The 27,661-nt window shown below is 59.1% G+C and overlaps 1 protein-coding gene across 13 annotated transcripts in view; it reads right to left on the reverse strand.

Annotated features, from left to right (window-relative positions):
• Positions 1–27,661, reverse strand: part of DLG1 (discs large MAGUK scaffold protein 1) — a 271,420-nt gene that overhangs the window by 140,549 nt on the left and 103,210 nt on the right. For all 13 annotated transcript variants that reach the window (XM_031963577.1, XM_031963573.1, XM_031963574.1 and 10 more), the window contains exon 2: positions 4,513–4,644. In XM_031963577.1, coding sequence (XP_031819437.1) covers positions 4,513–4,644 — 132 coding nt within the window. The remainder of the gene's footprint in view (positions 1–4,512; positions 4,645–27,661) is intronic.

The raw sequence follows: 27,661 nt of genomic DNA on the forward strand, positions 1-27,661 counted from the left end.
GGAAAGCCTTATGACTACCACAAAAAAAAAAAAAAAAAAAAATGTACTTTGGAGATTTCCGGGAGCCAGGACAGGCAGGAGAAACAGCCAAAGAAAGGCGCCCGTCTGCTGGGCACCCAGACTCTTAGGCACCACACACTCTGGGTATGATGGCTTTCAAAGCCTCTCTCCCACCAACAGGTAAGCTCCTTGGGGACTGGGGCTGTTGTCTCCCTAGTACCTAGTACCAAGTCCCTGGTACACAGTAGGGGCTCAATAAATGTTTCAATTCCATTAGCAAGATTAGTATGTAATTCTGTAAAAATGGCATCTGGTAGAGTGTTTACTTTCTCAACTAGAGAAGATAAGTTTCTATGGCTGGTTCTAACAACACCATCCCCCCTCACCCCCCAACCAACTACTCCTAGGCCCTATTTCATATAAAGAAGCAGGCCTTCCTGCTATGGGAAACCCTTCTACTACGGAAGTCAGTTTTTCATCTTCTCTCGCATCAGCTCTGGCACCTTCCTCCTCCCCCTGCACATTCGGTCCTCCTCCACCATCTCATCGGGTGCTCTCATCAGTCATCCTGGGTTCCCAGGAAGATGATTCTAGGGCAGCGAGCGCCACTCGGCCCAAAGCCCCCGGGCATGGGATGTTCCGGAGGCATCTTCTTGGCTTTTCTGGTGCCACAGATTGCTGCTGACCCAACCTGAACTTCCATCTTTTTCGGAACAACTGCCTTCAGATGAAATCCATTTGGATGGAAGGTCCTTACTGATCCGTATCTGACTAAGTTCGGCCCAACGTTGTGGCTCTCGAGGCCATTTGTCTCCTGACTCAGCCATCCAGTGTGTTAGCTGTCTCTCCCCATGGTGAGCCCCACTCACCCTCCATGCTTTAATACAAAGAACTGACCCAAATGTTAAATAGCCCACAGCCAAGCACAGAGACCACGGGATCCTCCTCGAGAGTCCTGTCCTTCTGACACAGAACCATCCAATCAAACTTGAACACATTCAACTACATCAGCTAATTAATCCAGAACTCTCCATCTTTACTCTAACAGCATCGGAATTGATGAGAAGCTCTGCTGAAATCTCGGTACACTCACTTATTAGTTGGTTGACTGTGGCTGCCCTTCAGGACACAAAAGGCCCTGGCTCCAATCTGGACCCTGCCCTGGCAGACAGACGACCGACCTCCTCTCTCTAGCAGTTGCAACGTCTTACTCTGGGAAAGATGGGGGGTAGGCGAGGGCGGGCATGAGGTGGAGTGATCATTTCCGAGGGTCCTTAATGCTACCCTACGCACCCACAGGAACAGGACTCGGCATTTTTATGATCTACAACTCAAAACACGTGCGATGGGCTTCTTCAAAAATATCCCCATCTACTGGAATGGCTTTTGTATTCACAAACCGGTAAATCAGTGGTTGATCCTGATGGCAGCTATACAGCATTGGTTTAAAAGTCCCAATTTCAATCCTGAAAGAGCAACAATCAAAATGAAGACCTAATGATAACAATCAAGAATTGTTGCTGCTCAAGTTATTTCACTTGTGTCCACCTCTTCCTGGTTCCTGTTTGGGGTTTTCTCAGCATGCTTCCTGGAAGGGTTGGCCATTTCCTTCTCCAGCCCATTTTCCAGATGAAAAATTGAGGCAAACAGGGTCACAAAGTCAGGAAGCACCTGAGGCTGACTCAGCACTCTGCCCACTAAGCCATGTAGCTGCCCCTACTAATAAGGACTCACAGCAGCTAACATTTAAATCATGTTTACTACGTGCCAGGTACTGGGCCAAGCCCTTTCCAGGCATTTTCTCACTGGAATCCCGAGAGATGGGCGCCATTATCAGCCTCTTTTGAGAGTTGAAGAAACTGGGGAAGACAGAGGTAAAGTGACTTGCCCCGTGTCACAAGTAGCTGAGGCCAGTCTTTCTTACTCCAGCCTCTATCTGCTAAGTTGCCCATCACGTGTTCTCTGGCAAACCAAATACTCAAAAGTGTCACACTCAAAGAACTGCTTATTTTCGGTCAAATTTCTGACAAAACTGCCCAAATTAAACTAATATAAATAACGAACTCTTACTACTGTCCAGTGTTACTGAAACCAAACTTTTTCATCCCAAATCTGTTTTGAAAATCCTGGCTTTTAGAAAGTCATGATAGCATGACACATTATAGTGTAGTATTATTCATGGTATTTTGAAAAAGAAAATACTGCATCTGTAAAATGTAACAAAGAGCATTTCGAATTCTAGTAATTACCTTAAAAATGGATTCTAACCCTCCCCTAAATCAAGAGGCTGCGTTTCTTTGCGTGTATCTTCCACTCGCTTCAAGGAACTACAAAGTCTTACAGAACTTACCAAACTCTTCTCTGCATGAAGCTTCTCGGGCGTCACTTGACTGGTCTCTTTTATAAATTTCCAACCCCACAGACTTGGCTCTACTGAAGGGGATTCTGTGAGATTCCACAAACCAAACTAGTTCTTTGGAGAAGCGTAAGAGCCAAGGGGTAGCCGGCAAAAGCTCAGTCCGCTCGGAGTAACGACAGCGAGCTCCACGCCAGTGAAGAGGCCCGAAAAGTCTAGGCTACAAGCCAGTCACAGTCATCTCTCCCCAAGCCAGCCTGCTTCCCCACAAGAAATCTCCAAAGCGGCGAGGGCGCCAAGCGGCCGGCCACGAGGAGGGACCCGCGTGCTGGGGCACAACCGTCCGGTGAGGCGGAAGGCAAGGAAAAGGATGCACTCTGTGTTAGAAGGCCCTGGGCCATCACCCAGTCATCGAGTCAAAACACGCTTCGCATTCATCTGTCGGGAGTTCACGCACTTCGCTGCAAAGTGCCTACAGACTCCCAAAGAACCGGACCCGCTGGGACAAGGTGGTGCTCTAGTGCAATCGCGCCCATCTACTAATCACCTAGCTGTGCCTAGCACTGGCAGCACTGGGGCACCATCGGGCACTGGGCATTCATCACGGGCACTAGGACACCACCGGGCACTGGGCGCACACGGGCACTGGACACCGCGGGCACTGGGCGCACCACGGGCACTGGGCGATGTGGGCACTAGCAGCGCGGCACTGGGACCGTATGGGCACTGGGGCGCACCACGGACACTGGACACATACGGGCACTGGGACACCTTGGGCACTGGACACATATGGGCACTGGGGCTGCGGGCACTGGGACACGTCACGGGCACTGGGACCTTGGGCACTGGGACCGCGGCGCACTGGGACACACACGGGCATTGGGACACACACGGGCACTGGGACACGTGCGGGCACTGGGACACGCGCGGGCACTGGGACACGTGTGGCACTGGGACATGTCGGGCACTGGGACACATCACGGGCACTGGGACAGTTCAGGCACCTGGGACACGGGGCACTGGGACACGTCGCGGACACTGGGACACCTCGGGCACTGGGGCCGCCACGGACACTGGGACAGCGGGCACTGGGACACCGGCACTGGACACCGCGGGCACTGGACACCGGGGGCACTGGGACACCGCGGGCACTGGGACGATGCAGGCACTGGGACATGTACGGGCACTGGGACCGGCGGGCACTGGGACAATCGGGCACTGGGACACGTCGGGCACTGGGACAGCCGCGGGCACTGGGACACTCGGGCACTGGGGCCGCACCGACACTGGGGCCCGAGGGCGGCACAAGCCTTGCTGCAGGGCGCCAAGAGGGCCAGGCCGGGAACCTGGGCCGGGAGGCTGAGCTGGGCCTCCGCACGAAGCCTGCCCGCCTCCAGCCGTTTCCCAGCTTGGGCGGCAGGCAAGGCCGGCTTCCCCGCTGCCCGCGGGCGCGCGGCTACTGATAGGCACTTGCTGGTGCGGCCCGCCTGCCTGACCGTAACTGGGCTCGGCGATTATTCTTAAAACCCAAACGGCTGTTTTTCAAGGCAAAGCTCCAGCGCCTCCCAAGTCCTTGGGCAGGTCCCGGGAAGCAGGTCCCGCTCCGGCAGCGTCGGCAAAGCTGGGCCTGTGCGCGGGCACCTCACAGCCCCGGGGGCTCTGCCCAGAGGGGACCGCACGGAGGGGGGGGGCCAGGCCGGACCCGAGAGGGGACAGGGGGGGCGGGGCCCGGACCCGGAGGGACAGGAGGGGGCGGGGCCGGACCCGAGAGGGGACAGGGGGGGCGGGGCCGGACCCGAGAGGGGACAGGGGGGGCGGGGCCGGACAAGCCGCAGAGCAGGACCCGGGAAACGACGCCCACCACCCTCCTTTTAGACAAGAAGCCACAGCGGGAAGGGCCCGGCCCCTGGAGCGCGGGAGTGCGAGCGGAGGCCAGCGGGGCTAAGGGCACGGGGCCGATCGGTCCCAGCCAGTACAAAGCGCCGGCGCCGGGCGCTCCGGGCCCCAGTGGGCGGTCGGACCGACAGGGGAGCAGGGGTATGTGCCGAGTCAGCCTAAGGGGCTGGGGGGGGGCAGAGCCGGGACGGGTCCCGAGGCCCCCTCCCCAGGGCGCCAGGGCCACCCGCGCGGGCCTCCTCCCCGGGGGCCCCACTCACCGAGGAGCGCGTGGAAGAGGCTGCTCTGGAAGATCCCGATGACGCGCTCCAAGGAGCCCCGCAGCGGGCGGTCGTGCGCCGGGCTCAGCTGCGCGCGGTACTCCTGCAGCAGCCGCAGCGCGCGCTCCGTGTCTGCGGGCACAGGACGGGGTGAGCGCGGCCCCCGGCCCGGGCCGCCCCTCCCCCGCCCGCCCCTCCCCGCGCCCCTCCCCGCTCACCTCTCTTCCGCACAGGGCATGGCTGGCGCGCGTCAGCCCCGCCTCACGCCCGGAGCGCCATCGCCGCCGCCCGCTCCGCCGGGCTCTCAGGAGGCCGGCCCGGGTCCGCCCGCCCGCTCCGCCGCCGCTCCCTCGCCCCGGCGGCCTCTCCCTCCCTCCTTCTCTCTCTCTCTGTCCGTGCCTTCTCCTCCCCGCGGCTTCCTCCTCTTCTCCCCCCCCTCCTCCTCTTCCTCCTCCTCCTTCTCGGGCTCTCCCCTCAAACTTTCCTCCAAGATGGCGGCCCCCGAGCCGGACGGCCGCGCCCCCACGTGACCGCCTTCCCCCGCGCCGCCAGCCAATGGCAAGTGAGCGGGCGGCGGCGCGAGCCCGAGCGGCCCGAACGCGAGGCGGCCCTGGGGCGGGGGGAGGGGCGGGAGGGGGCGGGGCGGGGGGCGGGGCCCCCGGCGGAGCGGGGCCGCCGCGCCTTAAAGGGACCGCGCGCCACAGGTGGCTGCCCCAGCCCGGAGAGTGTGAGGGCGGAGCCTCGGGTGGGGCGGCCACGCCCCGGGGCGGAGCCCGGATGTGGAGCCCGGCCCTCCCCAGACCCCCGCCGCAGGCCGCGCTCCTGGTAGTGGGCGGGAGCGCGGAAGGGCCTCGGGGGCGTCTGCAGCAGGGACGGCCCCTCCTGTGTGGCTGGCCAGCCAGAGCCCTTCCTTGGTGGCGCGTTGTCTCCTCCATTCCCCGTGAGCTCCTCGGGGCAGGCAGGGCGGCCCTCGGCTCTGTCCCTCTGCGCAGTGCCCGCGCGGCCCTGCCCGCTGCCGGCCTTCCTGCCCGATGCCAGCCTTCCTGCGGCCTTCCCACCTGATCCCGGCCTTCCCACCCGATGCCGGCCTTCCTGCGGCCTTCCCACCCAATGCCAGCCTTCCCGCCCGCTGCCAGCCTTCCTGCAGCCTTCCCATCTGATGCCAGCCTTCCCGCCCGATGCCGGCCTTCCTGCGGCCTTCCCGTCTGATGCCAGCCTTCCCGCCCGCTGCCAGCCTTCCTGCGGCCTTCCCACCTGATCCCGGCCTTCCCGCCCGATGCCAGCCTTCCTGCAGCCTTCCTGCCCAATGCCAGCCTTCCCGCCCGATGCCGGCCTTCCTGCGGCCTTCCCGTCTGATGCCGGCCTTCCCGCCCGCTGCCAGCCTTCCTGCGGCCTTCCCACCTGATCCCGGCCTTCCCGCCCGATGCCAGCCTTCCTGCAGCCTTCCTGCCCAATGCCAGCCTTCCCGCCCGATGCCGGCCTTCCTGCGGCCTTCCCGCCTGATGCCGGCCTTCCCGCCCGCTGCCAGCCTTCCTGCAGCCTTCCCACCTGATCCCGGCCTTCCCGCCCGATGCCAGCCTTCCTGCAGCCTTCCTGCCCAATGCCAGCCTTCCCGCCCGATGCCGGCCTTCCTGCGGCCTTCCCGTCTGATGCCGGCCTTCCCGCCCGCTGCCAGCCTTCCTGCAGCCTTCCCGCCCGATGCCAGCCTTCCTGCAGCCTTCCCGTCTGATGCCGGCCTTCCCGCCCGATGCCGGCCTTCCTGCGGCCTTCCCGTCTGATGCCGGCCTTCCCGCCCGCTGCCAGCCTTCCTGCAGCCTTCCCGTCTGATCCCGGCCTTCCCGCCCGATGCCGGCCTTCCTGCAGCCTTCCTGCCCAATGCCAGCCTTCCCGCCCGATGCCAGCCTTCCTGCGGCCTTCCTGCCCACGCCTTCCCCGATGTCCCTTCCCATGCCTTCCGGCCTGATGCCGCCTTCCCGCCCGCCCAGCCTTCCTGCCCTTCCCACCTGATCCCGGCCTTCCCCCGACCAGCCTTCCTGCAGCCTTCCTGCCCAACCAGCCTTCCCCCTGATGCCGGGCCTTGGGCCTTCCCGGATCCCGGCCCCCGATGCCGGCCTTCCCCGCGGCCTTCCCACCCGAGCCAGCCTCCCCCATGCGGCCTTCCGCCCTTTCCCCGCCTTTCCCGGCCTCCCGGCCGGGCCTTCCCGGCCTTCCCGCCTAGCCGGGCCTTCCTGCCCGATGCCAGCCCTTTGGCCTTCCCGCCCCTGCCGGGCCTCCCAGCCTTCCCGCCTGATGCCGGCCTTCCCGCCCGCTGCCGGCCTTCCTGCAGCCTTCCTGCCCAATGCCAGCCTTCCCGCCCGATGCCAGCCTTCCCACCTGATCCCGGCCTTCCCACCCGATGCCGGCCTTCCTGCAGCCTTCCCACCTGATCCCGGCCTTCCCGCCCGCTGCCAGCCTTCCTGCCCCTCCGGAGCCGCCTCCTCGGCCCCTCTCCCACTGCCCCGGTGCGGGGCCCTCCCTGCCTGGCTTCCATCACGGGTCTAGCTGTCTGAGGAAGCTCCCCATAGGGAGGCCTCTGCAGGAAAGGGCTGGGGGACCCCATTTTGGGTGGTCTCCCCAACTCGGGGCCGACGTCCCAAAGAAATCCTCCTCCCTTAGCCAATTGCAAGAGGCAGTCGCTGCAGCGAAGAGCAGACCTGGGCATTGTGCCCAAGAGGCCCGAGGGGAGCCCGCCCGAGCCTTTTGTCTGGGGGTCACTGTGGCCTGAGGAGGGGCAGCCCCTCCCGCAGCCGGGCAGCTGACCGCTGGGGCGGCTACTCTCTGAAACGTCACCCCCCAGCGCCGGAGAGTCTGGCAGAGTTTCTGTGTCCCTCGTTCACAGCCAGATTTCTCAACGACAAAGTCGAGGCAAAAGGCAGCTTTGAGACTCTACAAGGCGCCCACGAGGCACAGCTTAAGGACTAGCAGAGGGGCTGCCGGGAGCTAGTCCTAGGTGTGAGCCTCTTTCCCCCAGGACCCTGCGGTACTTATGGGGGACGCGGCACAAATGTGTGAAGGGATGCTTGGTTCTCATCGTTCTTATTAAGCCACGTTCTTAGTGAATACCCCTTTGTAAAACCTAGTGAACTCTGATTGATTCACTGATAGCCATGGCTTTGGGGGGCAGGGCAGCGAGCACAAGGAGGAGCTCGGGAGCGGCTCTGCCCCCCCTTCCCCCCCTCCCGTCCTGGGGAGCTGACTTAGCCGGGAGGGCGGCTCAGACCCCGGGCACGCGGTGTCCCGTTAAATGGCAAATGTGAAGTCGGGAGAAGGCTGGGAAAAGCAAGGCGTGATGCAAAGTGAAGTCAGCAGAGCCAGGAAACGACATCCAGCAGCAGGGACCTGCAACAAAGGCGGAAGCTCCGCACGCCCTCCCTTCTCTGAGGAGGGAGAGGCCTTCGCCCCAGGGGGTGCCAGGCCCCGGGGGCTCGCTGCTGCCCACCGCTTTCTGCTTCCCACCCCCCCCCCGGCCCCCTCTCCGCCCCCTACAAGGCTCTCCGCCATCAGAAAGTCCGCTCCTTGAGGACAGGATATTTGCGTCTCAAGCACTAAGCGCAGTGTCTGGCACACGACACAGCGAGTGCCTAATGAATGCCTTTGCCCCGTTCCATTCATCCATCCGTACTGTTGGATTTGATTGAGAGAGGACTGAGTTTTCTTGCATTCTTTGTTACCAGGGGCTACCCCTGGGTTGGAGAGAGAGGGCAAAGAAATCGGCTAATGAGGGTGAGATGAAGCTAAGAGATCAGGGCTTTTGGAAGCCGGGGAACCACTTCCCCTGGGCCAGAGGGAACGCTTCATGTCTCCTCAAGCACGATTACCACGCCGATTTTTAGGGCTGTTTTTATACTCTTAAACAACAACAAAAGCCAGCTCTCTACCTGAAGGCTGAGAGGAGACACCCCTGCTGAGATGGCCATCCTGGGAGTCAGGAGAAAGCCTCCAGGAGGCCCCAGGGAAGGGGCCAGATGCCCCAGACCCCCCTGGACCTTGTGGGGGTTGGGGCCGAGCCGGAAGCTGAGCCACCGGCGGGGCTTGTGCTCTCCCCGTCCTGGGGCTCCCCTGGCAGAGGGGGCTCCCACAGGCGGCTCCTGCCGAGGCCGCGCCACACTGGGCAAGCAGACGTCCCAGTGACAGCCGCTCAAGGGTCCGGCACTCTGCTCTCTCCCGCAAAAAAGGGGGGCTTTAATTGGCTGCCTAATGAGCTCAATATTCGGGAAAGCAGCAATTTATGGAGGGCCTGGAAAGCCTGCCCAGGAGCCCTGGGGTCGGACCAGAGTCCCCTCCAGGCAGCGCCCGGGGCCCCAAACTGGAGCAGAAGCCCCTCAAAAGCCACAGCAGGGGCACCGTGGGATCGGGGACGGGGCAAGGGGACGGCACTGTTCCGAGAATGGCTGAACAGTGCAGAAAAGGAGGGAAGGCGCCCAGGGAGAGGCGGCCGCTCGGCCAGGACGGGGAGCGGGTGAGGAGGCAGGACCAGGGGAAGTGCCCACGGCAGGGCAGCAGTGCACCCAGCCCGGGAAGGAGGGGGCGGGCTCCAGCTGAGGGCAGCATCTGTCTCAGTCCCCGGCCCCCCTTCCCTCTCCGGTTCCCTCCAATGAATGAAGGGGGGTCCCTTCTAGCGGGGGTGCACTCCCCCTCCTCCCTGCCCCCCAGTCAGAGTCCTCCCTGCCCCCCAGCGGGAGTCCTCCCCACCACATCCCCGCAGGTTCTTCCGCCATCGCTGAGCCTGCCCTTGGTGTAACCCATTCACCGGCCTCCCGACCTCCTCCCCCTCTCCCAGGCACAAGGCCCCAGGTCTGTCCCTCCTCCCCCCCCTTAGTACCTATGGCCATTGCAGCCAAGCCCCCCCCCCCCCCTCAGTCACCCTCCCTCCGGGTTCCTTCAGTGCCACTAATTACACTTTCTTCCTTCCTCCTCCTCCCGACCCAACTCCCCCCTTTCTGGGTGCAGCCCCTCTGAGGCTGCCCTGCTTTCCTCCGCGCCTCGCCCAGGCCCCAAAGCCCCAGGGCCACAGCCTTCTACCTCCTGCCTCGCTAACGGTCCGGGCTGCGGCCCCCCCTTCTCTGCCTGCAGTCGTTGGGACGCTGTGGGACTTTATCTCCCCTCCCCCATCTCCCATGGCGAGGGCCCCTCGCCCGGCCCGGGCCAGGCCCCCGCTGGACAGCTGGCCCCTCTGTCGGGCCTTCCTAACCCCCCTCCCAGGGCTCTCTCCTCCCCCCGTGGCTTCCCTTCCCGCAGCAATCACACCTCCCCGGGGAAAGCCTCATCCGGGATCCACCACGCTGGCCGGCAGCCCACTCTCGGCCACTCTCAGTGTCCGGGGCTGACTCCTGGAGAGGCCGTGATGGCGGAGGCCGCCCCGCCCATCCTAGTTCCATTTTTTCCCATGTCTCTCCAGGACTCTGCAGCCCGTTTCCAGCCTCAGCTCTTTTCAAAGTTACCAGGGGTGGCTCATTTGCCCCCGGGATGGTCTTTATTTCCCCTTCCAAGCCCCCAGCCAGCCTCAGTCCCCACTGTTTCCCCCACATCCGGTCCGTCCCAAGGCCGGTCAGTTTGACCTCTGGGCCCCTCTCCCCAATGCTCCGCGCCCCCTTTCTAGTGCAGACCCTCCTCCCTTCCCACCTGAAGAAGGCAGCGACCCCCAAGCTGCTCTCCTCACTCCGGTCCCCCTCCTGTAACTGCCAAAGGAACTCCCCCAAGTGCCAGGTAGGAGGATGCCCCCACCCCCTACTCTACCACCTTCAGTGGCTCCCTCTCTCCTCCTTTGTGTGGCGTTCAGTGCCTTTCCAGCCTGACCCCTGCTCCTGCCTCCCCAGCCCTCTTGCACCTTGTGCCTCCTGGCTGTTCTCAAACAAGATCCTCAGCTCTGCCCACTCTACACCCCCACCCCGGGGCATCCCGCCAATCCAACTGGGGGGCGCTGGGGAGCCCAACGAGATGGGCGGGTGATTGGGCAAAAAGGAACAAAAGGGCAACAGAAAATAGATCCCCCTGGGGGGGGGGGGCTTCTTAAAGTCTGTGTGCCGAAGCAGGCATCCCTCTGAGAGAATCTGACCCCCCCCCCAGCCCACCTTGAGCCCCCTGAATGGGAGCCTTCCCCGGGAGATTGTTTACACTCCATCTCCCCCCTCCTTCCGCTCCGGCTCCCAGAAGCCGAGGACTGAGACCTAATAGCCCTTAATAGATGCTTGTGGACAGAATAACAGCTTAATAAGTACTTTTCACTCCCTTTGTCCCTTCCTTCCTTCCATTATTTTTTCCTTCCCTCCCTCTCTCCCTTTCCCCTTTCTCTCCTCTCCTCCCTTTTCTCCCTCTCTCCCCTCCCTCCCTCCCTCCCTTCCTTTCCCCCTTCCCTCTTTTTCTCCCTCACTTCTTCCTTCTCTTCCTCCCTCCTTCCTTCTCTCCTTCCCCTTCTCTCCTTTCCTCCTTCCTTCCTCCTTTCCCTCCTTCCTGCATTTACTCATTTATTCATTTCGGGTAAGAGGGGTTGGGGACACCGGAGGGTCTCTGGACCAGAACTGGTGGCCTGTGAGGCATAGAGAGGCAGCAAAACAAAGTGAGACAGAGAGAGATGGAGAGACACTAAGAGACTGAGAGAGACAGAGAAATAGAGAGACATAGGGAGAGATAGTAGAGAAGGAAGGAGGAGAGGAGACGTAAGGAGAGAGAGGGAGGGAAGGAGAGACTGTTCTTTGCTTGTATTTGTATTCCCAGTAATCACTCCAAGGTCTAGAACAGGGAAAGTCCTTAATAAATGCACACGCGCTCTCTTTTTCTCTTACTCCCTCTCTGTCTTTCCCCTGCTCCCCCTCTCCTCTCTCCCATCTTCCCTCCTTCTCCCTCTCTTTGTCTCTGTCTGTCTCTGTCTCTCGGTCTCTCTCTGTGTCTGTGTCTGTGTTTCTCTCTGTCTCTCTCTCTCTGTCTCTGTCTCTCTCTGTCTCTCTCACTCTCCTGCCCCTTCTCTTCTCTCCCTCCTTCCCTCCTTCTCCCCGTCTCTGTCTCTGTCTCTGTCTCTGGGCTCTGCTTTGTTTTGGATGAGTTCAGAGCGCCATTGCCCTCCCCCCACCTGGTTCTTGGGATGGAAGATAAGGTGACAGATGGGAGCCAGTGCGAGTTTGCCTCTGAGTCATCCCCTTCCCTTCTCTGGCCCAGAACCTGCCTCCCCGGCTCCCCTCCGGGGCTCGGCCATCCCCGGGCCTTCTCTTCCTCCTCAGGGCCCGCCTCCGGGGCTGGGCGTCTCGGGGGCTTTGCCGGGCCCCGGAGGTTGGGGACCCCCTGCCTCTGCGCTCAGACCTGGGGGACGTGGAGTGGGTTTGACAAGGAGAAGGCAGGGGCGGTGGGGGAGCGCGCCTGCGGGCGCGCCTGCGGCCAGCACCCGGGTTGCCATCCGGCCCGGGAGGGCAGGGAGAGCCACGGGAGGCCTCCTGCTCCGCTTGATGAGCTTTGCCCCTCAGAAAGAGCTGAGCCCCGGGCTGCGCAGATGGGAGCCAAAGAGACTGGAGGAGGAAAGTGCTTGTAGATGTGGCCTCCAGTGGCCATCAGTCACCGCACATGTGGCCTCGAATGCCCGCTGGTCACTCGTCCCCTCCCCAGAGCCCCAAGGGGAGGGGCCCCAAGCCTCCCCCCCCCCCCCAGCTCCTCCTTCTGGCTCACCTCTGGGAAAGCCCTGACACTCAGCGCAGGAAACCTGAGCCCGGAGCCCTTTGGGTTTGAGTCCCAGCAAGCCCTGGCCCGGGTCACCCAGACTATTCAGGGCAGATTTGAGTGCGAAGGGGGAGGGGCCCTTTGGGGAAAGCTGACTCTGGGGCGCCTAATGGCCACTTCCTCCCAGGGGGACGCTGGACACTGCCCTGCTCCGGATTCTGGCTGCCTTCCGGAATAGGAGGGGCTGGGACTCTCCGAGGTCCTTCCAGCCCGAGCTCTGGGATCTTCTGTTCCCTCCCCCAAATGGCCTCTATAGCCTCCACACCAACAACCGCCCATCTTACTCAACATCCCCCTCAAATAACACTCTCGGGGCCTCCGGGGCAGGGACATGCTGTGTGAGAAGCCCCGGCCCGGCCACCAGTGGGACGGGGGCTGAGACACCCGCGTCGGCTCTGGACCGGGCATGAGCCCCCCGGGATCGGGCCCCGTAACGAGCCCATTATGCCCGGGCGAGGACGTCCCCCTTCCCTCGCTCTGGGGAAGACTGACTTAGTCTGCGGCTTGTGCCTTCAGTCTCTTAAAGAAGGCGAAGAAGGTATCGGTGCCCGCCCTCAGTCAGCTTGCAACACAATTGCTTTCTTAATAATTTTGTAACACGAGAGAAAAGCTCGACACAAACCCTCCACAGGTGCCCACTAACAAAGAGACTGGAAACGGGACTTAGCTTTACCTGCGCGCCCTGTCCCACTGTGCCGGGACCCCGGCACCGAAAGGAACAAGACGTAAAACCGTTTGTGGGAACCCTGGGAGACGTTGTCCCCTCCCCCCCTTCTGCGCCTGCCCCTCCAAGCCCACCCTTGGGACCCGCCGGGTGGGAGCGGGTGTCCACTCACCGTCTCCCCCACGCTGTCCCCAATGTAGCCGCTTCTGGATGCTACAATCTCGCCGGGTCCCGTCCGGGCTGGGGCGAGGGAGCACTCACTGAGGGGAGGTGGGCTCTTTTATGTCACTGTGTTCCATGTGTGTGGGGGGGGGGTGAGGTGTGCCCCGTGTGTTGGGGGGTGTTCACGAGTGGGGGCTTGTGTGCCGGACTCCTGGGGGCCGTGCTGACCTCGTGGCCAGGGCTGGGCTGCCCCACTGCTGGCAGTCGTGCTCCTCGGTCCCCCTCCGCCCCTTGGACCCCCCCATTGCGGGCAGCTCCCCCTTCCCCCGATTCTCCTCTCTAATCTCGGAGGGCCAGAAAAAAAGACCGTCTCCTGCATTGACAGACGGGCATTCTGCCGACTCTGGCTCGACTTTTAATTAAAATAAAAATTGAAAAAAGATTAATTGAAGTAAATGGGCCCAGTTCCCTTTTTCATTGGATGGAAAATCCCCACAGCCGTGCAGTTAATTGCCTGCCAGGTCCTGTGCCACGCTGGCTCCCTTGATTAGGCTGGATTGCCAAAGGGGAGGCTGGCAGAGCGCAGGGTTTGAGGCCGGGCTGGCCTGGGGAGGCTCGGGGGGGCAGGGAAAGGATGCTGGGCTTGAAGGAGGAAGACCCAAGTTCAAATCTCGACTATGGCTCCCAAAGCTTTTGTGGGGGGAGGGTCCCTTCCCTCAGATGAGCCCGAGTTTCCCTCATGTGTCTGACCAGAGGACAGGGTGAGGTAGTGTGGCTACGGTCCCAAGGTCACTGTTCCCCTGTCACAGGCTCCCTCATCAGACCAGAGTGCCCCTTCTTCCTTCTAGAAAAGACATTTTTGAGAAAACAAGCCCACTGGGGACCCTCAAGCAGTGAGACCCTGAGGTGGGAACATCCACCGGGGACTTTCAGGCAGAGAGCGACTGCCGGACCCCAAGGAGCATCCACTGTGGACCCTGAGGTGGTGAGTAGCTGCTGGGACCCTGAGGCGAGGAGCATCCACCGGGACAAGCCTGCATCCTCCGTGGCCGGCTCTGGTCTCCGATTCCAGTGGGAACGTCCCCTGACTTCGGACTGCTTCCCGCATGATGGCCGCCTCTGAGAAGGGGTCCCTGCAAGGATGATGCTGTGTCAGAGGTTCAGGCTGACTCTCCGTGACCCCATTTCAGACTTTCTTGGCAGAGATGCTGACGTGAGGGGCCATTTCCTGCTCCAGCTCATTTTTCAGACAAGGAGACTGAGGCAAACAGGGAGAGGAGACGTGCCCAGGGTCACACACTAGTGGTGTCTGAGGCCAGATTGGATCTCAGATGTTTCTGACCCCAGGCCCGGCGCTCCTGTGTGGGGAGACCCAGGGAGGTCGGCCTGGCAGCCTGGGCCTGGCACGGTCCCCACCCCCAGAGGCCCGGGTCTGTCTGTTCATTGCCCGTCCTGGCCTTCGCTGGCGCCCCATTCACATCCACAGGGCGGTGAGAGCCCCTGAGCCCGTAAATCCCTGTTGTAGAGACAGGCCAGCTGCAAAACCCACCCCCCAAGAGTGCGCCAGGCCGAGGGGGCTGGGTAGGATTCCCAAGCTCCTTGTGCCCAGGACGGCCACGGTGACTCCAGGGGCTCCTCCATCTGCTCCTGCTGCAGCATCCCTGGGGGACAAGGAGCACAGAGCGGGGGTCCCAAGGCCCGCGACTTCTTGGACTCCTCCCTGGCGGTCATTGGCTGTCCTGCTGCCCAGTGGGGGCAGGGAGGGGAGAAGGCCCTCCTCTGCTTTTCAGTCTAACCTCTGGAGCCTACAGCAGTGGCCTTCCCTCATGTGGCCCAACCTGCTTGGTTTTTCAGAGGGAGAGACTGAGGCCCAGGGAGGTCATCCCTGCGTCCGGCAGCCTCCTAAGAAGCAGACAGACCCGGACAGATCCGCCCCGGCCCGGGCAAGAGAGAATGGCCCAGCAGCAGCAGCCCCCAAGGGAAGGAAGGCCCCTGGGTGCCCACTACTGGAGGTGAGACCCATGATCCCTTGGAAGGAAGCCTGCATTTGGGGGCCCTGAATTCAGATGCATTGTTTGGAAAGCCCCTCCTGTCTGCGTCCCAGCTTCCCCTTGGAGGGCACAGATGATCTCTTGGTTCTCTCCAGCCCTACTGCTCCACAAGAATCTGCAGAGGGAGCGCCATCGCCCCTGGAGACCTGCCCCATCGTCCCCTTTCTCGGCCCCATCCCTGGCTCCGCTTCCTGCTCGTGATCATTAAACTAAGCGATGGCTGGGGTTCCCCTGCACGGGCCCCCAGCCCCCACTGGGACAACATGGGTCTGAGGAGTGGGCTGAGGCCATAAAGTGTGGCTTTCTGGGCTTGCCTCTCCCCAGGGAGCCCGGGGCTGACACTTCCCCTTCTTGCCCGTTTCATCGATCCCTGGAAGTTGATATTTCTGCGGTTCTCCTTCTGGCCGCGGCTCCTGCCGAGAACAGCTCCAGGGAGGTTCACAATGCCAGTCCTTCGCCAGCTCTGGCCCAGCTGCCACCCTCCCCGTCGGCCCTCAGGGCGCTCCCTGGACGGCCGATGCCCGAGGAGATGCCCCCTCGTGACCGGCCAAACCCAGGGAAAGAGCACCCATCCTCGGGAGGCTGGGGGCGGACTGAGAACTCTGCCTGAGTTCCCTCCTGTAGAACGCCAAAGGGGAACTCTCTGAAGCCCCGGAATCTGTCTGTCTCCCTAAGTCATGCAGAGAGACAGCAAAGGAAAACATAATAGTCTCTCATTCTGCTGTGGCTCAAGAAGCTGCCCCCTCCCTGTACCAGCCCCTGCCTCCCCCCACACTGTCCTTCCTCTGCTCCTGTATTCCCAGTGAGTAGCCAGGGCAGACCCTCAACCCCCTGGCTCGGTCTCGTCCATCCCAAGTCTTACTGCAAGTCAGTAAGGGCTTCTGTGCTTAAAGGGGGGGGATCTCACAGGCCCCCCTCCGGGCTTCCCCTCCTAGTGCCTGCAGCCTGTGCCCGGCTCAGCCCCGGGACCCGGGGGCAGAAGGACAGCTCAGTGGGTAGCGTGATGGGCCTGCAGTCAGGAAGCCCCCGACGCTCATTAACTGTGTGGTCCTGAGCAAGTGACTTGATGTGCTCAGAGCTTCTTAAGGGACAAACTTAAATCCCTTTGTCCTAATGCACGGGAGAAGGAGCTGACGAAGTCCTCCAGCCTGTCGGCCAAGAAACCCCGAGCATGTGCGGGTTGGCCCCTTCCCCCACCGAACCTGCCCAGGGAGTTTCCCTTTAGCTGAGGGCAGGGGGGCTGGCTAAGAGTCTCCCTCACTAACAGCCTTTGACCCCCCACGAGCCCCTGCTCCCTGCGGCTGCGCGAAGGGCAGCCCACTGGGCAGTGGGCTCAGCTGTCTGGGGGCCTGGCTCATCCCTCAGGCTGCTCCCAAGCCACTCTCCTGGAGGACTTTCCTTTCCTTTTCTCCTTTGTAAAAATAGGGTTTTATAGTCCTTTCTAGTTGCCATCTATGCTTAAGGGAAAATGCTGATGGAAAAGGGCAGAGGAGGGGTGGAGGCTGCCTGGCCGGGCTCTAATTACCTCAAGCTCCCCTTGGCAGGCCCTCCCACTGCATCATTAATGGAGATTTATGGGACAAGGTCGGGCTTCCTTTTTCTGCCAGCACCAGTGCACCCTCCAAATGCCAAGGCTCGGGCCAGGGAGGGGAGGGCCCGGTCAGCAGGGAGCCGGCGAGAAGCATGGCCTCCTGAGCCACCCGAATGTCCCTGGAAAGGCCAGGGATGTAGCTGGGATGTGGGGCCCGCGTGCGGGAGCCAGCCCATGGTGTCTGTGGTCACCCCCAGAGCGGGTGGGATGGGGGGAACTCAAGCCGCAGGGTCCGGCCTCAGCCACACTGTCCCCCGCAGGCCGGCCTCCATCTGGGCTGGATCTGGGCTGCATTAGCCAAAGGGAAAGGCTTCCCCGGCCTTGGAAGAACCAGCCTCCCTCAGCCCCCATGGCTTATGGGGAGCCAGTCTCCATAGGACTGAGGGGCAGCGAGCTGGGCCCAGAGGCCAAAGGCCGGCCTCTGGGGAGCACAGAGCTTGGGGGCTGCTTAGGCCCTTCCTGGCCCCCATGGCTGTAATCACTGAGCGCACTGAGTTTTGAAAGCAGTCTGGCTGCTACACCTGCTGAAGAATGATGGTCATCTCGGACAGAAAGAGTGAGGGGCCGGGTGGGCTACACAGTGGGAGGGGGGTGGCCCAGAGGAGGCGGCCCGGCCTGAGAGGGGCCAGAGCCCTCCCAGCATGAGCAAGTGGGCAGGGGGTGCTGATAGAGACCCCCCTCCAGCCCCAGGAGCTTTCATTGAGTGCCCTCAATGCCCAGGGAGGGACACACCTGTGGACCCCAAGGAGACTTGGAAAGGGGAGACGGCAATGGCCCTTCTCTCCCCACGGTGCCTTCACCCAATGGGAGAGGAGCAAAGAGCTGGTTCCTTGGATGCAGGGGATGGCAGCTCCAACTGGGCGGGGATTTGGGATGGGGCAGAAGAATCTCTATGAGTTGGGAACCACCCCAGGCTCAGGCTCCTCATCCGCAGGACGGGACGGTCACACCTGCTCTCCCTAGCTCCCAGGGCCGAGAGGTGCTGGGAATGAAGCACCCCGAAATGAGGGCCGGGGGCGGGGAGGAGCTCTGTGGGTGGCTTCAAAGGCTGCGGAGGCCAGTGGGCAGCCACCGTACCTATCATTTACCCAATGACACGGCCATTAAAAAAAGCCCTGCGGACACCTGGGCCCCTTCCTCTCTCCCTTAGCAGGATGGGGAGATGGCTCTGGCTCCTGGCAGCTCCCCTTCCCCTGGCAGGAGAGGACTGACTCAAAAATATCTCAGCATTTCACCAGAATCGGTTTTATTTGTGACCTTCTGTATTTGATGCATTTATGTTAAAAACTTAGTTATTTTAAACTAAAACACAAAATAAGAAACAAAACCACCAAAGACCCCTCCCTCTCCTTTCCCTTCACTCTTTCCTCCTGCCCTCTTACTTCTTTCTGAATTTAGAAGATTTTTATAGCTTTCCAAATAGACATGCTGTTCCCTCTTTATCCCGTTCCCATTCATCTACCCTTTTGTACCCCCCTTAAACTATTCCCTCGTCCTTTGATTTTTTTACAGATTTGGAAGACTTCTCTGATGTGAATCCCTCCCTTGTCCTCTCTCCCCTTCCTATCTCCTTCCCCTCAGATTTATTTCTGAATTTAGATTTTTATACCCTTCCAGACATAGACATGTCTATTCTTTGTTTTTCCTTCTTTAACCCATTCCCAATGAGAGTAAGATTTCAGAACTCCCGGCCTTCCTCCCCCATCCAGTTTCTCTGTGTCGGTTCTTCCTCTGTGTATGAGATAATGGCACTTTTTACCTTTTGTACAGTTTTGCTTTCAGTGGGATTTAGCCCACTCAGCTCTACCTGTCTTTTTGTTCAAACTGCCCAGTTACTAATGACAATCTTCAATATGTAGTTTATATTTCCACGTATAAAAAAGCAAACAGTTTGTCCTTGTTGACTTAGCCTTTGTTGTTTATTTTATATTTCTCTTGGACCTTGTGTATCAAATTTTCTCTTACATTCAGGTCATTTTGCAACAAAATCCTGAAAGTCTAGGAATTCATTGAACATCCCTGTTGGTTGGTGTTCAGAATTCGGCCTAATTTTGCTGGATGTGGTATTTTCGGCCCCAATCCCGGTTCTTCTGCTCTTCTCTCTCTGTTGTTCCAAGATCTCTGATGGTTTAGTGCAGTTGCCGTTAGGTCTTGTGTAATTCTCATTTGGGCTGGATTTGAATCTGTTTGTTTGTGGGCTTTCTGTTTTCTCCTTGACTGGGGGGTTTAGAGGTGGGCTCTGATCTTCAGGCAGGTTTCCTCCCGGGATCTTTTTTATTTGCTGCACGTGAGGACACTTTTCCAAGAAGGCACAGCCCCAGATCTCACAAGCACCGGGCGCACAAAGCCTGCGGACACCAGATGACTCAGCGCTGGGGACAAGGCACAGCGCATCCGACTGTGGCCAATGGGCCAGCCTGAGCTCCGCAGGCTCGGGCGCAGGCTGGACACAAGGGTCCGTGGGAACCTCTCCAGATTTGAGATGCTGCGATCTGCTTCCCTCGGGGAGCACGATGATGAGCCCGTTCCTGCTGGAGGTTCTTTGCCGCTGTTTCCCGTACCTCAGTCAGTTCCCAAGTTCTCCAGAGACACCTTGAGAGTGTCCTTGTGAGGCTTCCTCTGACCACCGGGGAGCACCTCCTCGGGCAAGTTCTCTGTAAAACAGCCTTCTAGGCTAGGGTCCCTGGCATTCACAATCTACGGCCAGCCCACTAGGGGTGCAGGACAGGCGGAATGTCAGCCCAAAGGGGACCTCGGGATCCAGCGCCCGCTCGCGCCCAATGATCTTCCCAAGGCAATTCCAGAGGACCTGCTTGGCCCAAGGGCCCAGCGCTCTCCAGACTTCACGGGTGCACAAGGGCTCAGGGTCTGCAGTCAGTCTGGTCCTCTCCTGACCCATACTTTCCTTCAGAGCTCCCACGGCCCGTTCTGGCCATCTAGGCCCTGGAAAGCTTCCGGCCAAGGGAAGCAGACACACCCACAGAACACAAACTTCTGCATTTGCCAGAACGGAGGGCTCCAGTGGGCCCGGTGGTTGCCAGATGGGGGGGGGGCCTCCGTCTCCAGAGGACCCCCTGCAGTAGAAATCATCCCCTCCTGAGTGACTGCGGCCAGTGCACGATCCAAAAATCTTGCCCGGGATCACCTGAACCTGAACCTGGCCGGCCAGAGTCTGACTGGGGTGACTCGAGCCTCCAACTGGCCCGTAGTTAGACAGCTGGACTAGCCCAGGATCAGCAGCTGCTCGAGGGGGCCCTGCGGCCACATGGAGAGGCCAGTCTGCCCTCCTTGGGCTTTTCCACCAGACCCCCAGCACTTCCCCACCCCCTTTCAGCTCCCATTCCGGCCCTTCCCAGTTAGAACAGACTCTCCCTGAGGGGGGAACTAGACTGTTTTGGCTTTTCCGGGTTCCGGCCTTGGCCCAGTGCCCAGAGCACGGTGGGCATTCGCTGCGTGCCCGCTGGCCTGGCGTGGCCATTTCTCCAGCCCAGGAACGTGGCGCTGTGGCTACTCGCGCCCTCCCAGCCGTGCCCGCAGGGAACCTCGCCTGCCGTGGTGGGCATTTTGCCCCCCTTGAGGCGCACATCCAGCTGCGCGATTGTTCGTGTGCAGTCGTGTGGTCCCATCCGGTTCTGGGTGGCCCCTCCTGGGGTTTTCTGGCAAAGATGCAGAGGGCTCTGCCATTTCCTTCTCAGGTCATCTTTCAGATGAGGAAACTGAGGCAAGTGAGACTGAGGTTGTTTCCCAGGGTCACTACTGGGCGTTTGGGGCCCCAAAAAGCAGTTTCCCACTCCCTGCCCAGGGTTCTGTCCCCGACCTCCCACCTGCCCACAGCGGGGTCTGGGTCCCCATTCTCTTCCCCCATCCCCAGGCTGTGTGTCCTGGACTCCCCCACAGTTGCACAGAGTAGGGGTTTGCACAGCCCAGAGATCCCAGGGCCAGGGCCTGTGACAGGAGGAGGCTCCCTGGGAAGGGCTTCCCCATCTCTGCTGGGCCAGCTGCCCTGTTCCCTCCCTCCCAGGGGTCCTCCCTGCCCTCCGGAGCCTCCTTGTGCTCCTGGGGGTCCTCCCTGCTCTCCTGGGGCCTCCTTGTGTTCCTGGGGGTCCTTCCTGCCTTCCTAGGAGTGCTCCCCGCCCTCCTGAGAATCCTCTCTACCCTCCCTGGTCCTCCCCGCCCTCCTGGGGTCAGGACCTTCGTCTCCAGCTCAGGCTTGCCCGAGGTTGGGCCCTCCCCCCATGGGCCCCGTGTGAGCTGCAGGCCCAGAATAAGCCTCAGTTCTGAGCTGTAATTACCGCCACCTCCTCTTCCTCCCTCCCATTGTCTCCGTGCTCCCCCGCAGTGACTCAGGGGGTGCAGAAGCTGTGACTCACAAAGGGGGGGGCTGAGGGGCCATGGGGGGAGCTCTGACGGCTGCACCTCTGGCAGAGGCTGGGGGTGAGGGGGACGCACACGCACACATCGCACACGCACATTGTGCTCATACACATGCACATGCACACGCACATGCATGCACACATGGCCTCTGAGTGCCCCACACTGCTGCCAGGCCCCCCGCCGCTCCCCAGTTATGCCCCGAATGTGCCCCCTTGAGGTCAGATCCAGGCTCGGTGACCCCAAAGCTCCAGGTGACCCTCTCGCTGCTCCCTGGGGGCTCAGGCCGGGCCCGAGGCGGGTGGTCTGGGCCGTCTGAGTGGGGCTGAGGGAGAGCCTCCCAGGCCGGGGGGGGGGGGGCAGCAGCCTGGGGGAGGCTGGGGCCCAGAGTCCTGACGAGTCTCAGCCGCTCCTCCCGGGGCTTGGGAAGCCAGGAACCAGTCGCGACAGAGCTCCCGAGTGCCCCTGAGTACCGCAGGCCTCTGGAGAGCCCGGGCTGCCCCATGAGGACCCGCCCCTGGCGAGGGGGCTTTCGCCCCCAGGGTCTCACACGCAGGCGTCCGAGGAGCTTCGGCTGCTCTGGCTGCCCCACGGTGCCTCCAGCGCCAGCTTCGAGGGGATGGTTCAGTGGCAAAATCAAGATCAGGGCAGCCAGAAGCCAGAGGCCTGACCGAGGCCGCCCCGAGGGCTGCTGGGGGGGGGCACTCCCTGGCTACCCAGCCCAACACGCCCACTTGTCAGGAGGGGAAACTGAGGAGAGGTTTGTGGAGACCTGGGCCACCCGGCTCTTGAGCCAGGTCCCGCCCGAGGCCCGTCCCACAGCCTCTGTTCCTGGGCCCCTCCAGGCTCTTGCCTGCTGGGGAGCTCGGCCGGTTCTGGGCGGGGGGGGGGGGGGGGGGGGGGGGGGGGACTGTGACCCACAGGGGCTCCCCCGGGGAGTCCTCCCTGCCTTCCCAGGAGTTCTGGGGAGCAAGTGAGGCCTTAGAAACCCCCCCAGAGCAGCCCCGTCTTGTGTCCTGCTGGTGTGGCCACCGAGGGCAGCTGGTGCCGGGGCGCAGCATTGGGCCTGAGGCACTTCCTGCTGCTGGCTCAGGGCAAGTCGCTGAATCTCCATCTGCCTCAGTCTCTCCAACTGTAAAACGGGGAGAAGAATTAGCACTTTCCTCACAGGGCTGAGGGCACATTACAGAGCGTCCAGCACAGTGCCCGGCGCATAGTAGGCTTCTGATTATTCCTTCCTTCTATCTTTTCTTCCCTCTCTCCCTCCTTCCCTTCCTTTCCTCCTTCCTGGAAATGAGTAGATACACAAGGATGGACAGAAGCAGCTACACCCAAAGAAAGAACACTAGGAAATGAATGTAAACTGTCTGTATTCCCCCCCCCACCCCCGGCCCGGGTTATTTTTACCTTTTGAATCCAATTCTCCCTGTGCAACAAGAGAAATGTTTGGTTCTGCACACAGATATTGGATCTAGGATATATTGTGACATATCTAACATGTATAGGACTGCTTGCTATCTGGGGGAGGGGATGGAGGGAGAGAGGGGAAAAATCGGAACAGAAGTGAGTGCAAGGGATAATGTTATAAAAAATTACCCTGGCATGGGTTCTGGCAATAAAAAGTTATTAAAAAAAAATTTAAAAAAAAGAGTGGATACAAAACCTTGCTCTAGACACATCCTAGTTGGGGGGAGACGCTCGGCAGTGACCGACCCCCCCAAATATCCCGTCATCTTCATTGGAGAAGGCGCCCTCACTTGGCGGACCCAGGCCCGCTAGCCCGGGCAGGCTACTGCGGTCACTGTCTCTCCACGGGGTCCCCTGGATGGTGACCGCCCCAAGCTGCCCAGGTGGGCCACTGCAGTCACTCATCACGGGGTCCCCCAGACGGTGACCGCCCCAGGCTGCCTCTGTCTGCCCCTCTGGATGCCCCCATGCCGGATCAGTGAGGGGGGTCTGGGGGTGTTAATTGTCTAGAGAGAGGGGGCTCCCTCGTCCCTTTGGACGTTATCAAGGAGCTGGCACCCCAGCAGACCAGGGACCATTGTCTGAGGGAGCCCCACAACAGAAGAGAGACAGATATCTCTATCTTATGAAGGAAGAGAAAAGTCTCCAGACCCTAAACCGCTGAGCCGGACTTCAATTCCTTGGCAAACTCTGGAAGAAAGGTCAAAGAGATGTGGGTGAACCCCTAGGAGGGAAAGCAGGGATTGCGAGGGGCCGGCAGGATGTCCAGGGGCGTCCACTTGAGTCCCTTTGTCTTGGACTCCAGGAGCACTCCAGGAGTGGGCTGCAGAGATCTGCTGGGAGATTGGCAAGGCTCGGAGCCCGGGATCTCAAGGTAATTCTCTGGGGAGGGGGAGAAGCCGGGCCCAGAAGGCCAGACGGGACCATGGCTCCGGAACTGCTTGGCTGGCAGCCCTAGTGCCCTGGGCTGACCCAGACTGTTAATCAGCATTGGACAGAGACGCCAGGCTGGGAGGGCCAAACGTCAACTATCTTGGCAGGCTGGAAGCCCAGGATGGATCTAATGAGATGAGAGGTAGGAGGGGTGAATGGAAAGTCTTACAGGGGGAGGTGGGGCAAGAAATCAATTTTACAAACTCACCCTGTCAGGAGCGGGGGGGTGGGGGGTGGGGGGGCAGCCAAAAAAGCTGATGGGATCTGGGGGCTCGGGGAGAGCCAAGTCTTGCACAATTCTCATTGTAGCTCCACCATATTTGAATTGTTTTTTCCTTGTTTCTCACAGAATTTTCTCTTTGATCTGGGATTTTAAAATTTGGCAATATATATTCCTATGTTTTCCACAAGGATCTTTGAGGTGGTGATATGGATTTTTTTCCTATTTCTACTTTCCTCATGTTCTATCGCCCCAGGACAATTTTCTAGGATTATTCCCTGCATTATTGTGTCGAGGTTCTCTTTTTGGTCACAACTTTCTGGAGTCCAATTATTTTTGTATTTTCTCTTCTGGCTCTGCTCCCCAGATCTGTTGTTTTTTCTGATGAGATAGTTTACATTCGGTTCTATTTTCTCACTCTTTATAATCTGTTTTATTTCTTGGCCTCTCATAGCTTCCCTGGCTTCTCCTTGCCCAATTCTAGTTTTCAAAGAATTACTTTCACCTTTGATCCTCTATACCTCTAATTGGTTAACTGCTTTTTTCATAATCTTCTTATTTTTCTAGGATGGTTTTAATTTTTTTCTTTAGTTTTTCCTCCATGTCTCTCATTTGATTTTTTAAAATCTTTGTTGAGTTCTATAAATTCTCTCTGGTCAGGGAGCCATTTGTTTTACTCTTTTGGGGTAGAAGCTTTTTTTTTTTTTTTTTAATTGCTTCCTCTGAAGGTGAATCCGGGTCTTCCCTGTTTGCATATGTTGCAATAGTGGGGCTCTTTCTTCTTGGCCTGGTTCATTTCCTTTATAATAAGCAGTATTAATGTAAGCACCTCTATCACAGGGTGGGGGAGATGGTGCCTCAAGCTTCCCTTCAGCTCTCCCTCTGACCAGGAGCCCAAACCTAGAGCTCCCCGCTCCTGCAAGTGCCCACAGCCAGTACCATCCCTGGCCCTGTCTCTGTGCTCCCTAGGCCCCTGCCCAGGACCCTGTTTCAGCCGCACGGCTGGGCCTGGTTCCCAGCCGGCTGAGCTTCCTCTGTCTTCAGCCACTCAAACCCTCCCAGAACAAACAGCCGGGGAGGTGAAGGTCTCCGTGGTTCCCTTGATGCTCCAGCCACAAGCGGCTCGCCTGAGGGTCCCCGCCAGATGTTTCTCTGGAGCTAACCCTGAGGTCTTTGCACTTCAGAGAGCTTAATCCCAGCCCGGCTTTTTCTTCCCATCTCGGCTCTTTCTTCCCATCTCGGTGGGTTGTGTCAGGAGGACCCGGGTTCTGCCCCAAGTCTTCTTGATTTTTCACCAGTCTATGTTCACTCCAAGGCGCAAATTTGTTTTATTTGTGGGGGAATTTGAAATTTGCCAACCCACTCCACCATCATTCCGGAATCCTCCCCTATATCCTGAATATTAAAGATAAAATTATTTTTAAAATTATGAGAAAAACCGACCATGTCCCTCTCACATGGGGAAAAATGTGTTATTAGCCCAACAATAGGTAGAGACAATTACAAAAGATAAAATGCATAATTTTGGGTACATGGAACTGAAAAGCTTCTGCACAAACACCATTAATGTATTTGGGATAAAAAGGGAAGCGATTGAATGGAGAAAAAAATCTTTGTATCAGATTTCTCTGATGAGGATTCGGCATCCGAGCTAGGTATCGAGATGTGTATATCCACAGAGACGTACGTGCCCATATATCCAGGTATGTATATGAATAATATATACATGTGTCTGTATGTGGGTTCTGCATCTGTGATTATGTGCACACAAACATGTATATGTATGCGATTAAAGGCCATCCTCCAAGAGATACGTGGCTAATGACATGAACAAACAGTTTGCAAAACAATTAAGAATCATGAAGGAAGAGTCTAAGTCATTAAAAATGAGAGAAATGAAAACCCAAAGGATCAGCTCCCACTCTGAAAACGGCCCAAATGGCAAAAGGTTCGACGCAATGTTGTGGGGAAAGGGGTGCACAAGGGCGTTGTTGGTGGAGCCGCATAACCTTCTGGAGAGTAATCTGGAAGGATGCAAATAATGTGATAAACATGTCCGTACCCTTTGACTAGAGGTTCCTTTCCTAGTCATATATACCAAGGAAGGCGTTGGGAAAGAAAGAAAGAAAGAAAGAAAGAAAGAAAGAAAGAAAGAAAGAAAGAAAGAAAGAAAGAAAGAAAGAAAGAAAGAAAGAAAGAAAGAAAGAAAGAAAGAAAGAAAGAAAGAAAGAAAGAAAGAAAGAAAGAAAGAAAGAAAAAGAAAGAAAGAAAGAAAGAAAGAAAGAAAAGGAGGGAGGGAGGAAGGAAGGAAGGAAGGAAGAAAAAAAGAAAGGAAGGAAGGAAGGAAAGAGAGAAAAAGAAAGAGAGAGAGAAAGAAAGAATGAATGAAAGAAAGAAAGGAAAGGAAAGAAATTACATGCATTCAAAGTGCTTCCGGACAGCAAGAACTCAACAGTGGGCCAGGGCTTGAAGACGTCCTGTAGCACAAAATGTGCCGGGCTGTATGGAGGAAATAGGGGATGGGAATACATACAAGAAGCAGGGAACATCCCTGTGACCGGATGCTGAGGAAGAAGCAAAGCCAAGGAAATGCTGGGCACGATTGTGGGAAATCACCCCCAGTTGACAACCCCAAAGGGAGGGACGAGACGACCCACCCTGCCCTTCGGGAGGTTCTTGAAATTTTCCAGACCCCCATACGATCGTGTGAGCTGATGTTTTTGTCTTCTTCTATAATTATATTATTTGCCGCAGGGAATGGTTCTCTGGGGAGGAGGGAAGGGGAAGGGATCCCGGGAGTAATTGTGTCACAAAAACCCCAAAATATCAATAACCTTTATGTTTAAAATACAAGAGTAAGGCAAGGCTTAACCTAGATTAACTTAGAGAGGCTCCAAGGAGGCAGCCAGGCTGGCGGCACAGGATCAGCTCAGAGAACGGGGCATGTTTCGGCTACAGGGGGAAGGCTGGGGGCTTCTGGGGGGCGGCTGCCACTGACGGGAAGGTCAGCCTTGCTCTCTGGGGCTACCCAGGGCAGAATGGGAGTCGTGGGGCTCGGGGCGAAGCTCCAAGGAGGCCCAGACAAGCTTCTCAAGCAGAACCGTCCCAGACTGACAGGAGATGTTCTGGGAGGGAGGGAGCCCCCTTTCACTAAAGAAGAGTTGGGACCAAGGAGGGGATCGGGACGGGGTGGAGGGGTGGGGGAGATAACAATCTGTGGTAGCTGCCCACTGGGATGTATGCCAACCTCTTCCTCTCTCCCTCCCTCCTTTGTCCCCTCCTCCCTTCCTTCCTTCCCTTCTTCCCTCTCTTCTTCCCTTCCTCCCTCCCTCCCTCCCTCCTTCCTTCCTTCCTTCCTTCCTTCCTTCCTCCCTCCCTCCTTCCTCTCTCCACAGGATCAAGGAGCCAATGCCAACTCAGCTGAAGGAGCTCACTTGGACCCAGCCATGGCCCCCTTCTAAAAGGGGCTTGTTAATTTGGGGTTTGATGGTCCTTGGGAAACCCCACCTGCCTTCCCCCAGCATAGACATGTTTATAGCACAAGTTTGGGGATTTAGACCTCCTCCCCTCCCCCTTTCCCTCCTCCCTTCCCCTCCTCCCCTCCCCCTTTCCCTCCTCCCCCTTTCCCTCCTCCCTTCCCCCCCTCCCCTCCCCTTTCCCCTCCTCCCTTCCCCTCCTCCCCTCCCCCTTTCCCTCCTCCCCCCCTCCTCCCTTCCCCCCTCCTCCCCTCCCCTTTCCCCCTCCCTTCCCCCTCCTCCCCTCCCCCTTTCCCTCCTCCCTTCCCCTCCTCCCTCCCCTTTCCCTCCTTTCCCCTCCTCCCCTCCCCTTTCCCTCCTTCCCTTCCCCCCCTCCTCCCCCCTTCCCTCCTTTTCCCCCCCCCCCCTTTTCCTCCACTCTCCTTTCCACCCCTGCACCCCAAGCCTTGTTACCCACCTCCCCGCCTCCTC

Source organism: Sarcophilus harrisii, chromosome 3, assembly GCF_902635505.1.
Source record: "Sarcophilus harrisii chromosome 3, mSarHar1.11, whole genome shotgun sequence".
NCBI lineage: Eukaryota > Metazoa > Chordata > Mammalia > Dasyuromorphia > Dasyuridae > Sarcophilus > Sarcophilus harrisii.